Source organism: Hibiscus syriacus, unplaced genomic scaffold (assembly GCF_006381635.1).
Source record: "Hibiscus syriacus cultivar Baekdansim isolate YM2019G1 unplaced genomic scaffold, ASM638163v2 tig00110065_pilon, whole genome shotgun sequence".
In the NCBI taxonomy this organism is placed as follows: Eukaryota; Viridiplantae; Streptophyta; class Magnoliopsida; order Malvales; family Malvaceae; genus Hibiscus; species Hibiscus syriacus.
Genome location: NW_024062585.1, coordinates 1,981,012 through 1,996,756, shown reverse-complemented (window position 1 = coordinate 1,996,756; position 15,745 = coordinate 1,981,012). Strand labels below are relative to the sequence as shown.

The 15,745-nt window shown below is 31.2% G+C and overlaps 1 protein-coding gene across 1 annotated transcript; it reads left to right on the top strand.

The window, feature by feature from the left end:
• The first annotated feature begins 590 nt into the window (after positions 1 to 590).
• Positions 591 to 15,261, top strand: LOC120214524 (uridine nucleosidase 1-like). Its single transcript, XM_039212408.1, has 11 exons — positions 591 to 599; positions 5,513 to 5,520; positions 12,712 to 12,860; positions 13,276 to 13,391; positions 13,484 to 13,543; positions 13,883 to 14,065; positions 14,163 to 14,267; positions 14,337 to 14,433; positions 14,515 to 14,622; positions 14,703 to 14,838; positions 14,920 to 15,261. Exons 3-11 carry the CDS (start codon positions 12,728 to 12,730, stop codon positions 15,026 to 15,028), a joined length of 1,047 nt encoding a protein of 348 aa, XP_039068339.1. The 5' UTR covers positions 591 to 599; positions 5,513 to 5,520; positions 12,712 to 12,727; the 3' UTR covers positions 15,029 to 15,261.
• The last annotated feature ends 484 nt before the right edge of the window (positions 15,262 to 15,745 follow it).

Genomic DNA, 15,745 nt, shown 5'->3' with positions numbered 1-15,745 from the left:
CTCTCGACTCTACATCGAGGTGAATTGGGCTATTTCTAGTAACCCGTTTAATTGTAGACCAATACACACATTTTCATCTGAATCCCTGTATTCGCTACACCTAAACCCTCCGCATAGTTTTGGAGATATATATATATATTCCTTCCCCATGACATGTGTTAATTCCTATTATATAGTCTATTAGGCTCGTGCTGTAAGGAAGCATTGTTGTAGAAGACTCTAACTAGGTTGGGATAATATCTTGGTTCTACACCAAGGAATTCAAGCCAACCCCAAGATGTAAATGTGGATTTAAAACTAAATGCATATTTATCATCACATACAAAATCACCAGTTGCCCCTGTAGAACCGATCGATTCCATCCACATCATCACATACATGCCGCAATCATATCTGTTACAAAATTTGAAAACCACACATGTCAATTATGATGAATACTGCATAAATTAAGCTTTCTATTTGTGATAACATCTCATACCCATTCAATTGCTTATTCTTCTTATGCTCCACAATTTGAAATTTTTCAAGGGATACTTTCCTAGAGATCCACATGACTCAACCCAAATGCGTTTCTTATTATAAGAATCTAATATTTTAATCTGCATTAAAATAGAAGAAGTTATGCACCAAAAAATTATGCATTATAATTTACATAATGTCCTTTCATACATACATACATACCAATCTCTTAGCATCCTTCACTCTCTGTTTAGCTGCTTCAGTTGTAAACATATCATATATTGTACAACATGATCTACCATATCCAACACCAACAGATACCAATGTGAATTATGGTAGTTTATTGTGATCATTATCTGCAACAAATTTCACACCCAATTTGACAAAATTCAACATTCTATATCCGAAAACATCATTTGCAATTGGTATGGTGTCTACCTTCTCACAGTCGGTGAATTTCACATAGTTATCCAATATGACCCCCAGAAGGTAGAAATATTCTCAACACTTCTTTGTTGTTGGCTTACAACGCCTGTTGCTGTAATTACGCAACAAACATTATTAATTTACCGTCTATAACACTACTTTTCATTTATTAATTTAACTCACCACTAAGAGGTATGGAAGGTAGCCAATCCTCCGGTGTGACTTTTGAGAATCGTGCATATGGTCCAGGCGAGCAAATCGATAACCTAACAAAATTAATTACACAATCAGAACATATTCAATAAGTTTTATTTATTTCTACTTTCTACTTACCACACCGCCCAACCCATTCCGTAGGCTTCAACGTTGCAACGTCGTATACAGTAGCGAATTGATTTCCCATTGATATTACAGAATATCTGTATGAATCATTAGGATTAATATCTTGTCATGAAATATTTAAATATCACTCACAAAACAATATATTTCATTACCCCGATTCTAACTCGCTATTCCATAAAAATCACAAATTGCAGCTTCGATGTCATCAATTCCGGTTGGAATATCCGCTTTTTCAACCTACAATTTTGCATACAAATTTTTGTCACAACAACATAATAAAAATCAAATTAAGTATTCTTTTATTAAACTTACCTTCTGCTTCTTCTTCTGGGGTGCAGGACATTCCGAATCCAAAACTGCGCTATAACACTCTCCGGTGTATAAATGACATCGACTTCCTTCCTCCTCCCCCTTCACCCCGTAAGTTCACTCCTCAAATCAACCTCCTTCACCACTCCCTCAAATTTTTCTCCCGTCACCATCTTAATATCACCCCTTAACACCCCAACTTCTTTCACCACTTCACCCCTCAACACCTCTACTTCTTTCACCACTCCATCTATTTTTCCTTCCACTACCCCCTTATGCCTCTCGAGTGTATCTTCGACTCTCTCGAGTTTCTCTACGACTTGATCAAGTTTCTCTTCGACTCTTGATTGTCTTTGCATGATTTCAAATTGGATTTTTTTGATATCAGCCAATTCAGACATCAAATGTCGAAGTTACTCTGTTTGCTTCACCGTCGTCCCACTCACCTTCATCCCCCAATACAACCATCCCTCCTTTCTTCTCCTCTGCCTCCACTGCCTCCTCTACATCCTTGCCAATAACCTTCAAAAAATTAAATTACAATATTAAGACATTGATTATATTCTTAATATTATTTAATTACATTTATTACCATTTCTTGCTTCTTCCCTCTATCCAACTTCAACTTCACCATCACTCTAACCACCTCTTCCTTCCCCCATGCACGGATGCGTGCCACTCCGGTTCTTTCATAAGCCGCACTGCCTCACAGCCCGACCAAAAATCGAACAGTGCAACCTGCATTTATAATAAATTTATATTTTTATATAAAAACACAAAAAAGTGATTCAACTCATTTACCTCTAAGATTGCTATGCACCCTTTGAGGTATCTCTGGCTGCCCTTTTTAAAGGTGATTATTGATTCAATCAATCTCGAATGGATATATTCAGCCCAATTGAATTCACCCTTCAAGCCTTCATCGCAAATGAGCTCATATATTCCTTGTTCGTTGACGTATCACCCGTTGGACAAAGAAATATCCCGACAAGGTACAATAGAACTCGGGCCTTCAGCTCATCCCCAAGTAAGATCCACTTTTGATATCCTCTTCAACTTCAGTATATGTCACCTTATGAAACCATATTTGGAGGCAAGTGCTTTCCAGTTCTTACTCCTACAGACTTCTATAACACTTTTGCCTTTGTTTTGTACCCCCAATACGGCTGCAGCAGTCGATACCCCCAGAGGGAATGAATAATCACCATACTTAGCCATACATTGACTGACGTCAAATTGTGCCATCAAGGATCGACACAATTCCCTCCGAATAGGTCGATCCCTTACTCCGATCAACGATCCAAAACCTATTTCTCCCAGCACATTCAACTGACCCTTCTCCTTAAGGTGTTTAATTAATAAATTCACCCTTTTAATGCTGCATCTTGTCGACACTTCCTACATTTTTTAACAATATATAATGTTATAGTTCTTATATATTTTGTATCAACGTATTTACAAGTTTAATGAATACCTTATTTCATGTGCTTTCCTCGTTCTTTGTATTCTTACTATCATTCCTTGACTGTGTGATGTAAGGTTCCTTTTCAGCATCACTCATTGAATTCCATTTGGACCTCACATCTTTTTTCACCTAATATTAACATAAACGTTTCTTAATCAATACATTAACACTAAATACTAAACTACTCAATGTCAATTTCATTTTACATACCGAACCGCTCTGTGTGCCATCTCCCTTCATCCTTTTGCATTCGGCCATACTGTTAACATTTAAAATTTGTAATCAATTTAAAGTTTATCGATACTTTAATCCAATTACCATTTCAACAATAATAACAAAAGACATTGATACTTACTAGAAGTACATATATCCACCCTTGGTTGCTTTCGAGTCTCGGCCTCAATTTCAAAGTCATCTGCTCCACCAACAATTTTCCAACCATTGACTCCATTTTTCCTTCATATATCAGTTTACGCAAATCAAATTATTTTGTTACATACACTTTTCAATATACAAATAGATAACTACTCTTGTGGTAAAACGGTTTTCTTCAAAAGAATTTGAATGGCCACACCAAAATGTGTCGGCACATTATACAACCTATATATCATTTTCTACCTATAATATTAATAAAAGTATCGACATTTATATTTTTCCTTGAATATCTATTTCTACTGCAATCGGTCCCAAATGCTTCCTTACTCCAAAACCCCAAACAACACATAAAAAACCCTATCGCGATTACTGTAATAATAAAAAATTAGGGTTTCGACAACATACTTTTCGATTCGACTGCAGCAACAAACAAACAAACTTCGCTTTAGAAACGCCTTCTGAAATGCAGCAACAATTACTCTTCGATTTCAAAAACTCGTCCGTTCTATCTTTTTTCAGAGGATATTTAGCTATGGCCTTTATATTTTCATCGATATGTTATTTATATTTAATCGATACAAATACAAAAGTGTCGATACTTTTAGTCAGGTGTCGATACTTTCGAAAGGATAATTACCTATTTCTTTGAAAGTGTCGATAATTTATTACACGTACTTACGAAAGTATCGACACTTTCATATATCCGGTATCATTTTTACCGGTTTTATCATTTTGATACCGGTTTTTCATATTTTTACCTGTTATATCGTTGTGGATCGATATATTTTTTAAAGTATCGACACATTATAGGCGCTATAACTGCTTCTCTTTTAAATTCACAAAGTGTCGATCCTTATATAACGTATCGACACTTTTAAATTTACCGGTTTTATCATTTTGTTACCGGTTTTATCATATTTACCTGGTATAATGTTTTGGATCGATATATTTTTAAAAGTATCGACACTTTTTAGGATTTAAAACTGCTTTTAAAGTTATGTATTTATGTTTCAATTTATTTAATAGGTTTCATGTTTCCACCTACAATATTAATTTAATAATTTAATTTACACAAAATTTTATTTGATTGTTTTGATATTTTATAAAATTATTTAGAATTTAAATTTAACAATATTAACCAAATAATTTAATAAATATGTTTTCAACAGTGAAATAAGTATGGACACTTTAAAAATGATATATACTTTTTTTAAAGTTATGTAATTTATGTTTCAATTTTTTTAATAGTGTTTCATGTTTTCCACCTACAATATTAATTTAATAATTTCATTTACACAAAAAAATTATTTGATTGTTTTGATATTTTATAAAGTATTATTTAGATTTTAAATTTAACAATATTAACTAAAGATAATAATAAATATATTTTCACAGTGAAATAAGTATGGACACTTTTATAAAAAGGATAGATAATTTACAATATAACAGGTAAAAATATGACAAAACCAGATTCATTATGACAAAACCGGTAAAATTTACTTGATATGTTAAACGTATGGACATTTTTATAAAAAGGATAGATACTTACCGATAACCAAAGTTTACCGGTTACCAAATTTTTTAATAGTTTTTCATATTTTCTACCTAAAACATTATTAGTTGTCAACATAATAGGTACCGCTAAACCGAATTTATTAAATACATTTTAATGTATCCGGTAATGATGTATATTAGCCGTATATTAACCCGCCTTTCCTGAGACAATCCCGTAACTATAAGACCAAACCATTTGCTTACTTTATAAATACATGCTATCCAATAATACATTGCCATGTGCTTCAACGTGGGTCCAATCCTATTTGTTGACATTCTCTTTGACATACTCCCATGCTATGTGCTTCCATTTATACCCACACACTTATGTCATCTCACTCTTTTTCAAATAAGTATATATAAATTACACTAATTATCCTCAATTACATTGTACTATTTTATTGAGTCTTCTGGCTATTAAAAATTACAAAATGATTCTTTGATTATAGGGTTTTTTGTTTAAAAGTTATAAAATGGTTCTTTGATTATAGGGTTTTTTGTTTAAAAGTTATAAAATGGTTCTTTGATTATAATGTGTTGCTTTTTTAAGTTTCCGACTATTAAAAGTTATAAAACTGTTACCCGACTGTCATATGTTTCAAACTCCTTTTTTGTTGAAAATTAGCGACTGTTTGAGCTAGACGTTAATTTGTTGATTGAGACATGAAAAAAATATTATCTCATGACCGTTTGAGTTGTATTTTGTGGATCAACTCTTCGTTTATATTATGCCATCGAGTCAGTGTTTGAAAGCAACGATGGTGCCAATTGACATCATTAAAATATGATTTATCATATCCCAGCGAGCAAGTTAACATCCAGCTCAGACGGCTGTTAAATTTATAAACAAAAATGTCGAGCTTGGAACAGATGATTAATCGGGTGATCATTTTATAACTTTTAATAGTTGGAGAACTCAACAAAGTAGTGCCATATAGTCTATGGACCATTTGTGTACTTTACCCATACTTAAATTACTTTTCACCTCTCTACTTTACGTTTTGGATGAGAAAATAAAATTTAAATGCTATTAATTATACATCTTAAATTTATCATAATTTATAAAACACTAAATGTAAATTTTTGATTAATTAAGAATATTTTATTTAGAAAAATAATTTTAAAATTCTTTAATGAATGATTATATATAAAATATTAAATGATTTGAATATGGATTTGATAATTTATAATTTTAAAATGATAAGAAAAATTGTTTTTTATAATTTATTTATTTATTGATTATATATAAAATAATATTATGTGATCAATTTTTGAAAACATAAATATAGTACAAATGCACTCATCTACATCTACATCTAATTTATTATTTAACTTAATTTAACTCTAATTGGAATACATTATTATTTTGGAAATGAATAAACAAAAACGTTGAAACTAAAAAAAAAAAAAAAACATGTACACGGACGAAACTGAAATTTGAAACAATTCACACTTTCATATGTTTTTTATACTATTAATATTTTAATAATTAAATTTTTAAATATAATTATATTTATTATAAATATAAAATTTTAAATTAATTTATCATATTTATCACATTAATTTAAATTAATATATTTATTAAAATATACTTAATAACTAATTTCTTTTACATAAAGTAAATCTTTATATATATATATATATATATATATATATATTTAAAAATTTAGGTAAGTGGTGGTTCCCCCAATACAGGGTCAGGGCATACATAAGACTCAATCGAGATTTATATATGAATTTACAAAGTGCCCACCGAGAATAACGGTTGTATAATTCAAACTTGGCTTTATAAGCTCAAATTCTTTAAATTAATTTAGCATATTTATCACAGTAATTTAAATTAATATATTTATTAAAATATACTTAATAATTAATTTCTTTTACATAAAGTAAATCTTTATATATTTTCCTTTTTTTTAAATTAGGTCAATGGTAGCTCCCTCAATCCAGGGTCAGGACATATCTAAGACCCAATTGATATTTACATAGGAATTTACAAATTGCCCACAAAGAATGACGGTAGTAGGATTCAAACTTAACCTTACAAACTCAAGTTCCTGAATTCCAACCACTTGTACCAACACTCGTTGACAAATCGATATATATTTTCAATTACTTTAAACTTGACATTCGTAATTTACGTAGATCAAAACATAAAATTTAATTGTTGGATTATTAAAATATTTATAATAAATTTATAAACACGAATAAAACTCACTCATTCACATTAAAACAGTAAATTTTTTTCTCTTGCACATTAGGACTTGTTTGTTTGTTTGAAAAGTGTAGTTTTGTATGTTATTAATCGAAAATATAACATATAAAGTAAGACGAAAAACATGAGTCTCGTTAAAAAACCTCCCTGACATATTTAGAGGAAAAAGAGTATATCATGCTCGTCGATAATCGATCTAACTATTTATTACAGACATCATCAATGACACTAGTTCTCTCACTAACACCGAAAAAAAAACGAGAGACAACTAGAACATTAAACCATGAATCACTACTAATGTTCAACAGTCCAACATCATACTACTGAAAAATACCAATCACTGGCCCCTCGCACATGCAGCCAATTATAATTCCTTCATTAATCAAAACATAGAAGGACCGAATACCAACATCCAAGCAAAAGCTATACTAGAGGAATAATCAATCAACCTTTGGAAGTTTCAAACGAACAAATACTCAACTCTACACCCCTCTACACTTGATATACAAACAAATGATCCTCACTCAAATAATATACAAAGCACCCAAAAATAATAGCTTGATGTTTCAGCTCTTATCTCCATGTGAGTCATCCACTCCTGAGATTTAAATTACGATTGTAACCGCATTTTAGTTGCATTTTGTTTATTACAATTACGGTAATAACGGATGTTATTATGATCATTACGGATATTACGATTGTGAAATAACGATTTTAAACGACACCTTTACCACTATATAACAACTGTTATTTCAATAACGTTATTTAAATCCTTGATCCAGTCTGCAACTTCATTTTGATATCCAGGTATAAAACTAACATGGGTAAATTACATGTTTGGTAATTAAAATTTACTCTCTCTCTTATTTCACTCATTATACTTTCAATTTTTTCAATTTATTCATTGAACTTTATAGATAGAATTTTTTTCACTTCGCCGTTAAATAATTAAATGACATTAAGACATGACAACTTACACCAAAACAACATCATTTCGAATTCGTGAAAGAAAAAAAAATCTAGACTAAAATGAATTCATTTTGATTTAAATACGACCATGTCATAATGTCGTTAATTATTTAACAGTGGATGACAAAAAATATTCAATCTAAAGTTCAGTGAGTAAATTGAACCAAAACACATCATTTCGAATTCGTGAAAGAAAAAAAAATCTAGACTAAAATGAATTCATTTTGATTTAAATACGACCATGTCATAATGTCGTTAATTATTTAACAGTGGATGACAAAAAATATTCAATCTATAAAGTTCAGTGAGTAAATTGAAAAAACTAAAAGTACGATGAGTGAGATAGGAAGAGTAAAATTCAATTACTAAATGTATAGTTTACTCAACTAACATTCAATTAGATTGTAATCAATCCTAAAGTGATTATACTAGCAAAAAGTTTGACTAGTAGAATGAGACACTAGATTGCTTAAGCAAAGTCAGGTTTTCGAATCCTAAAGTTTGCGAATGGAGCAAACTGGATTGAAAAGATCGTCATTCCTCTACAGTACCTGATTTGGATTAGTAAGTCAATATATCAAATACAAGTGATTAATTAAAAAATAATATGATTATATTTAATATTTAAGTTTAGATAAGATACCGACTAAATATATAACTTCAATTTAATACATAATTTTTTAATATTTAAATTTTCAAACTTATTAAGCTGTAAATAACTGATTACACTACTAACTCGTGGCTGATTAGGATATCCGATAATGAATGAATCCAACACGTTTTTCTAACTTGTCTATTTAATTTTTTTTAATCACCGTTTTCTAAAATATTTTTTAATTATCTTTCTCTCATGTGCGTGCAACACAGTATTATATTTTTAATAAATTAATTTACATTATTTTTATAATTTTAAATATATAAAAAATAATATAAAATATTAAAATATAAAAATTGGAAAATTAAATTTGCAGAAAATAATAATTCATGATAGAATAAATATAATATTATTTAGATAATAAATATTTATTAAGAATCAATTTAATAGTAGTTGCAAATTACACCAACATCCATCTAAGCATTATTCAATATGTTTGCATGTATTTTAATATTTTGGTATAACCACCTGTATCCGATATATTTCAACAAAACCGGATCAGATACTGCAGAGATAAGGATGACCCTCCCTACCTAGTTTGCTCCATTCACAATCACCAGAATTCGAACCTTTGACGTTGCTTAAAGAATCTAGTGTCTCGTCCTACTAGATCAAATGATATTTGGTTTAATTTATTATATATTGTATATAAATTAAACATTGGAAATAATAAAAAAGTAAAGATCTATGGAAAATTTTACTTTTGAAGTGTATATTCTCTTTCTCATTTTACAGTCTAAATTTTTTTTTCCATGTTTACAATTTAGTTTTCTCTTTTAAAGAATTAAAAATTAAATTGATTTAGCCTTTTAAAAACATTAAAATATATTTATAAATAATTCATATATTTAAATTTAAATTTATAAAAATTATATGAGTGTTACGTATTTTTTTGTAACGAAAAAAATATAATGAAATAACATGTTTTACATAAAGAAAATTTACAAGTCAAACTGAATTATATTTTTAGATATTAAAATGTTAACAAAATATAATTTCAGGTCAAATTATTTAATCTTTATTTGAATTATTTATTTATTATATATTAAAAGAGTACTAATACTAGTTTTATAATTTTGTTTATATTTAATATTTATTTTAGAAGTTTGAGTCATGATAAAGTAATTTTATTTTTAAAATATTAGATTAAACATTAATTATAATTTTACTTAGGATTAAATGCAACATTGTTATCTAAACTATACTATTTGTACAGAGTTGCCCCATGAAGTATTTTCCGAAACTTTTTCCCCTAAAGTTTAAAGTGTTACCTCAGTTGCTTTGATCTAGTAACTCAGTTTAAAAATACATGGGTAAAATATATATTTAGTCACTCAGCTATTCATGTCGTTATATTTTGGTCAGCCAACTATTTTTGTTTTCAAAATCATCACTAAACTTAAATTTTTCTTTCGTCTTGGTCACCCAAATTCGATTTGATTTATTTTTTAAATTTAAAAAATATAAAAATTCATTTATATCACATTTTTTACTCAACACATAAATTTAATGCATAATAATAAATGATATTATAACGTAAATAATATACAACGTATTTAGTTATCTGAATTTAAAATTTCAATAAAAGAAATATTAAATGTTAAATTATTCATTTTAGATAAAATTTTATGCTTCACCCACCAAGAGTTCTACCAAGTGTTTATATTTTCAATTTCTCATAGAATGCTTTTAACACACATCCCCATGATACATATTAGACCGTCCATGCACATCACTTGCCTCCAAAAAATTTTACTTTCTCAGCAAGTCATAAAAATCCATATTGCAACTTCAATAAAGAATACCATTAGATACCAAACCATTATTGGACCCATCAAAGAAAATTTTCCCCTGAAAACATCTAACAGAACCGTATGATACAAAAGAATGATTCAAGTAGAGGTGATAAACGGGTCATTCGGATCGGGTTCGGTTCTAGTCATTTCGATTTATACTTAATTGGGGTTAGGTTTGGGTCGGATCTGGTCATTTTGAGTTTTGATTTTATTCGGGTCTATAGTAAGTCAGGTAGGGTCGAGTCATTTTGGGTTTTGATTTTATTCGGGTTTATAGTAAGTCGGGTCGATTTGGGTATCGGGTCATATTAGATTAGTTGATCTCAGGTCAGGTCAAATCAGATAGGTTCATTTTCGGGTTAGGTTAATATCCGATCAATTATTTTCGGTTTGGGTCAACTTTGGATCTTCATGTCAATTCAGGTTGAGTTGGGTATAAATCAAATCAAATCAAATATATATCGAATTATTGATATATTTTTGTAAAAAAGATTGAGTTTGGGCAAATTAAATTCGGGTTAATTTCTATTCAAGTTATTTTCAGTTCGTTTGCTTTTGGTTTGGGTTGTTTTCGGTTTTGGTTACTTTCAGTTCGGGTTATTTTTGGTTTTGTTAAATTTGGGTCGTTTCGGTTCGATTCGTGTTACTTTTGGTTCTGTTTACTTTCGGTTTGACTAAAATTCGGGTCGATTTCGGTTTAATTCGGTTTTTTCGAGTTTCAAGTCAAATTTAGGTCATCATGTTCGAGTCTCGGTTCGGATAAATAGGTTCATGTAATGGGGTTCGGGTCAAACTTGCCAGGTATAGATTCAAGTATTCAGTCATCATTGTCTTAAAAACTTGCTTTTAAGGATTGGCAACAAATTTGTAGACACCATTAGAGTGTTCTGTCGAGTTAAGCCTTTCCTTTGGATAGACAAGAGAACCCTAAAATCTGTTTCGAGTGAAATCAACTGGGTTGTCATTAGATCATGTGGGAATCGAAAAAGAGTTTGGATTTGGTAAGGTTCTCCATCAAGATACTGATAATGGTTAGTGTCAGATTTTACTCTAATTTTCGCTGAATTCAGTGACATGTTTAGAGAATTTAATTGATCGTTCTTGAAATCCTTGTAAAAGATGTTTTGGATGAGGTTGAACCAGTCCTCATATCTGCACTTACGGGGACAATGCATGTATTTTTGCCTATGGTCAAACTGGTACTGGGACAATGGTATGTAGTTTGAGATTTATATTTATGTGTACGTCATTCTTGCCTTTATCAGAATTAATCTGATCGATTCGTATAGTCGTTCAAGATTGCTATAAGCTTTTACAAAATTATCCATTTAACATTTAATAAATCTTTTATTAAAATTTTAAATATAAATAACTAAATATGTTGTATATTATTTACGTTATAATATTATTTATATTATACATTAAATTTATGTGCTGAGTAAAAAAATTATGTGATATAAATGAATTATTATATATTGTAAATTTAAAAAATAAATATAATCAAATTTGGGTGACCAAAACAAAAGAAAAACTTAAGTTTAGTGATGATTTTGTAAACAAAAATAGTTGACTAACCAAAATAGAACTACACGAATAATTAATTGACTAAATACGTAATTTATCCACGTATTTTTTTAAGGGACTTTGCAGATTGAGACAACTGAGGTAACAATCAAACTTTAGGGGGCAACTCATACAAATGGTATAGTTTAGGGGGCAATGGTACATTTAAACCTTTTAGTTATGATAAGGAGCATTAAAGATAAAATATGACGTAGGTCAAAAGTCCTACCGTGCTTATTTGAATTAGCAAAGAATCCGAACTCGACCCCAAAGTTCTACACGTTTTATATTCATGGTTTGATCCCAATACGATACTGGCATCAAAGACAGTCCAATCAAATTTAACCACGTGTCAACCCATTCGAGGTTTACTTTTAACGATGCTGACGTCATCATCCTCAGCTAACCCGGAGAACTAGTATTTAAAGGATGAAGAAGACATCGCCAAAACAAGCAAAATACGTCTTTGGTTTTCTTCTTCTTCTTCGGCGACTCTGTTAGGAGCAGCGGAGCGGCCCTCCATATTCATTAAGCCTTATATTATTCGATTATACTTTCCTTCGCTTTGTTTAATTTTTTCTTTAGTTTTCTGGAAAATTATGCCGTTGAATATGGATTGTGAATTAAAGAAAGATTCTCACGATGAGATTGTCGTTAACGGCGGAAGCCACGGCGTTTTTGTCTCAAGTGCCAACAGAAACAAGCTCATTATCGACACCGATCCGGGGATTGGTTAGTTTTTCTCCTTTTTGTCTTGCTTTTTATTTGGAATTTAGCATGTTTAGTTGCTTAAACTAGAATCATAATCAAATTGGAATTAATCTGAATCTTCTCTTGTTTTTATCTCTGTCCTTGGAGTTTTATTTTGCGGATAAGCTTATGAAAATTGACGAACATGATTGGCGTCGTATATCTCCTCCTTTTGTTTACGTTGTCAAGAAAGAAATTAATCAGTTTTTAACGTTGCTTAAACTGGATGCATAATTCTTGAACTAAGAGGTATAAGAATAGATTGTCATGGCGAAACCGTATTCAACCATAGGGGGATATGATTAGATCTATATATTTGATTAGATATGTTTAATGATTTTGTTTGAGATTTCTTTACTTTCTTGAAATGAGAACGTGTTGCTTTTTTTATTAACAGATGATAGCATCGCAATCTTAATGGCATTCCAGAATCCAGAGTATGAGATCTTAGGTTTGACGACTGTATTTGGGAATCTCCATACCAAAGATGCCACTCGTAATGCCTTACTTCTGGTAACTGCTTGCTTTTCGGTTCGAAAATCTTCTAGCCTTTTCTTCATATGCATTTGGAGTATGTTCCTGTTTTGATCCTTTTTTCTTCATAGTGTGAAATTGCAGGGAATCCTGGTGTTCCCGTAGCAGAAGGCAGCCCGGAGCCTCTTAAGGTAATGCATCCATTCCCTCAAATCGGACAATAATCGCATAGAAAATACTTCTTTTTGCATTCAAGAAATGGACCTCACTGCCATTGTTAACTTGTTCCTGTTTCTAGTATTTGAAATTTTCTACCCATCATGTGTATGATGTTTGGAACCTTTTTTTCCCCCTACATTTTATTTTCTTGCATAGTTCTGTGTGTATGTAACATGAGGCAAATCACCTAGGTAGTGCCAGTTGAATTGACTTGAAGATTATTTTGCTTTACATTCTCCTTTGTTTGGGTACCGTTATATCGTTTTATATCGTTTATCTACCGTAGCCTAACCGTGGTTTCAATGGAAAAGGGTGGGAGGCCATCGGTCGCCGACTTTGTTCATGGCTCTGATGGAATGGGGCATATATATCTACCTCATCCGAAAACGAAGAAATTGGATAATACTGCCTCTGAATTTTTAGTTGAAAAGGTGTCTGAATATCCCGGTGAGGTATCTGTACTTGCTCTTGGACCACTGACCAATTTGGCATTGGTAAGTCCTTGATACTCTCTCGCCAGTTTCCTCCGTTTTTTCATCGATAATAGGTTTCGCAACTTGGTCCCCACCCTTTTTTTTTTACTATGTTCAGGCAATCAAAAGGGACTCTTCCTTTGCCAGCAAGGTGAAAAACATAGTTGTACTTGGTGGCTCATTCTTTGCATTAGGAAATGTGAATCCTGCCGCTGAGGCGAATGTAAGCACTAGAACCTCCAAATATTGAGTTCATTAAGGAACCGCTCTGAAATCATTTGTCTGACTACAGATTTATGGAGACCCCGAAGCTGCTGATATCGTGTTTACGTCGGGAGCAAATATCATTGTTGTCGGCTTAAATATTACTACCCAAGTCAAAATGACAGGTACAAACTTAACTGCCATTTTTCTTAGCAGACAAGCTTCTTGTGCATCTTGAAAAACACCATCATCTTTTTATGTATCAGACGAGGACCTCCTCGAACTGAAGCAATCGAAGGGGAAGCATGCTCAGCTGCTAAGCGAGATGTGCGAATTCTACAGAAACTGGCATGTGAAGTCCGATGGCGTATATGGTAAAATCTTTTGTGAATGTGAAGTAGATTTCATTTTCTTTTACTCTCACATTCTGACACAAGAAAATTTTTGGTGGCAGGGATTTTCCTGCACGATCCCGTTAGTTTTGTGGCTCTGGTTCGGCCGGATCTCTTCACATACAAGAAGGGTGTGGTGAGGGTTGAGACGCAGGGCATATGCAAGGGGCTTACATTGTTGGATCAAGGATTGAAGAAGTATTTATTATCATTGAATTCAATTAGATTTGTGCTGTTTATTGTTTACTAATGTTAATGCGCCATAAACTTCTGCTGCAGATGGATCGGTAGCAATCCGTGGACCGGCTATTCTCCGATATCCGTCGCATGGACCGTCAATGTGGATGAAGTCCTTGATTACATTAAACAACAGTTGATGAAACCATGAAGAAATCTGGAAATACCACTTGAACAAGTTTAGATTACCTGTTAATTTGATTTCTGCTACATTGTCACTTTTAGTTTATTCCTTTGTTCCCAGCCTTTTTTGGGTTTAAAAAGCTAATATTTTCCTTATTTAGTAATAAAGGAAGGGTGGATTCATTTGGAAGATCCTTGACCAATCAGAAAGTGTAAATGATACTTTTATATTTAATGTTGATGTTGGGATCTTTATGCCAATTCTTGATGCATTGCAACACTGTAATTTAAGTCCTACTTATTTGATTCTTTTGTGCTAAGGGTAATCTATTAACACGTGACTCATTTTTAAAATTTTTATTTTGATAAAAATATCTTGATTTCACCGCTATATAAATTATACATAAAATTACACCAATAATATGCTGGAAAAAAATTTGGTCATGTAAGGTGCAAAGAAAATTATTATTTTTTCAACTAAGATTTTTGCTATAATATCAAATCATTAGAAGTCGCTTGAATCACACGGTGTCTTGTTAGAAAATGTTTGGCCCACAAGGTGAGTTATCCTTATTATTGTGCAGGTAAAAAATATGAAGAAGACCCCATATATTCTAAATAAATTTTAAATATAGCCATATATTTCAAATTATTTTCAATAAACACGGCAAAAAAATATCTTACTTGAAAAAATAATTTCTATGACAATATTTTTCAACACATTAGAAAAACTGCCATAAGATCA

Excerpts from the sequence above, each read along its gene's own strand:
- LOC120214524 (XM_039212408.1), top strand. The coding sequence starts at position 12,728 with ATGCCGTTGAATATGGATTGTGAATTAAAGAAAGATTCTCACGATGAG. Across the intron at positions 13,544-13,882 it reads GCAGCCCGGAGCCTCTTAAG|GGTGGGAGGCCATCGGTCGC; the intron begins GTAATGCATCCA and ends TCAATGGAAAAG. Across the intron at positions 14,623-14,702 it reads GAAGTCCGATGGCGTATATG|GGATTTTCCTGCACGATCCC; the intron begins GTAAAATCTTTT and ends TTTTGGTGGCAG.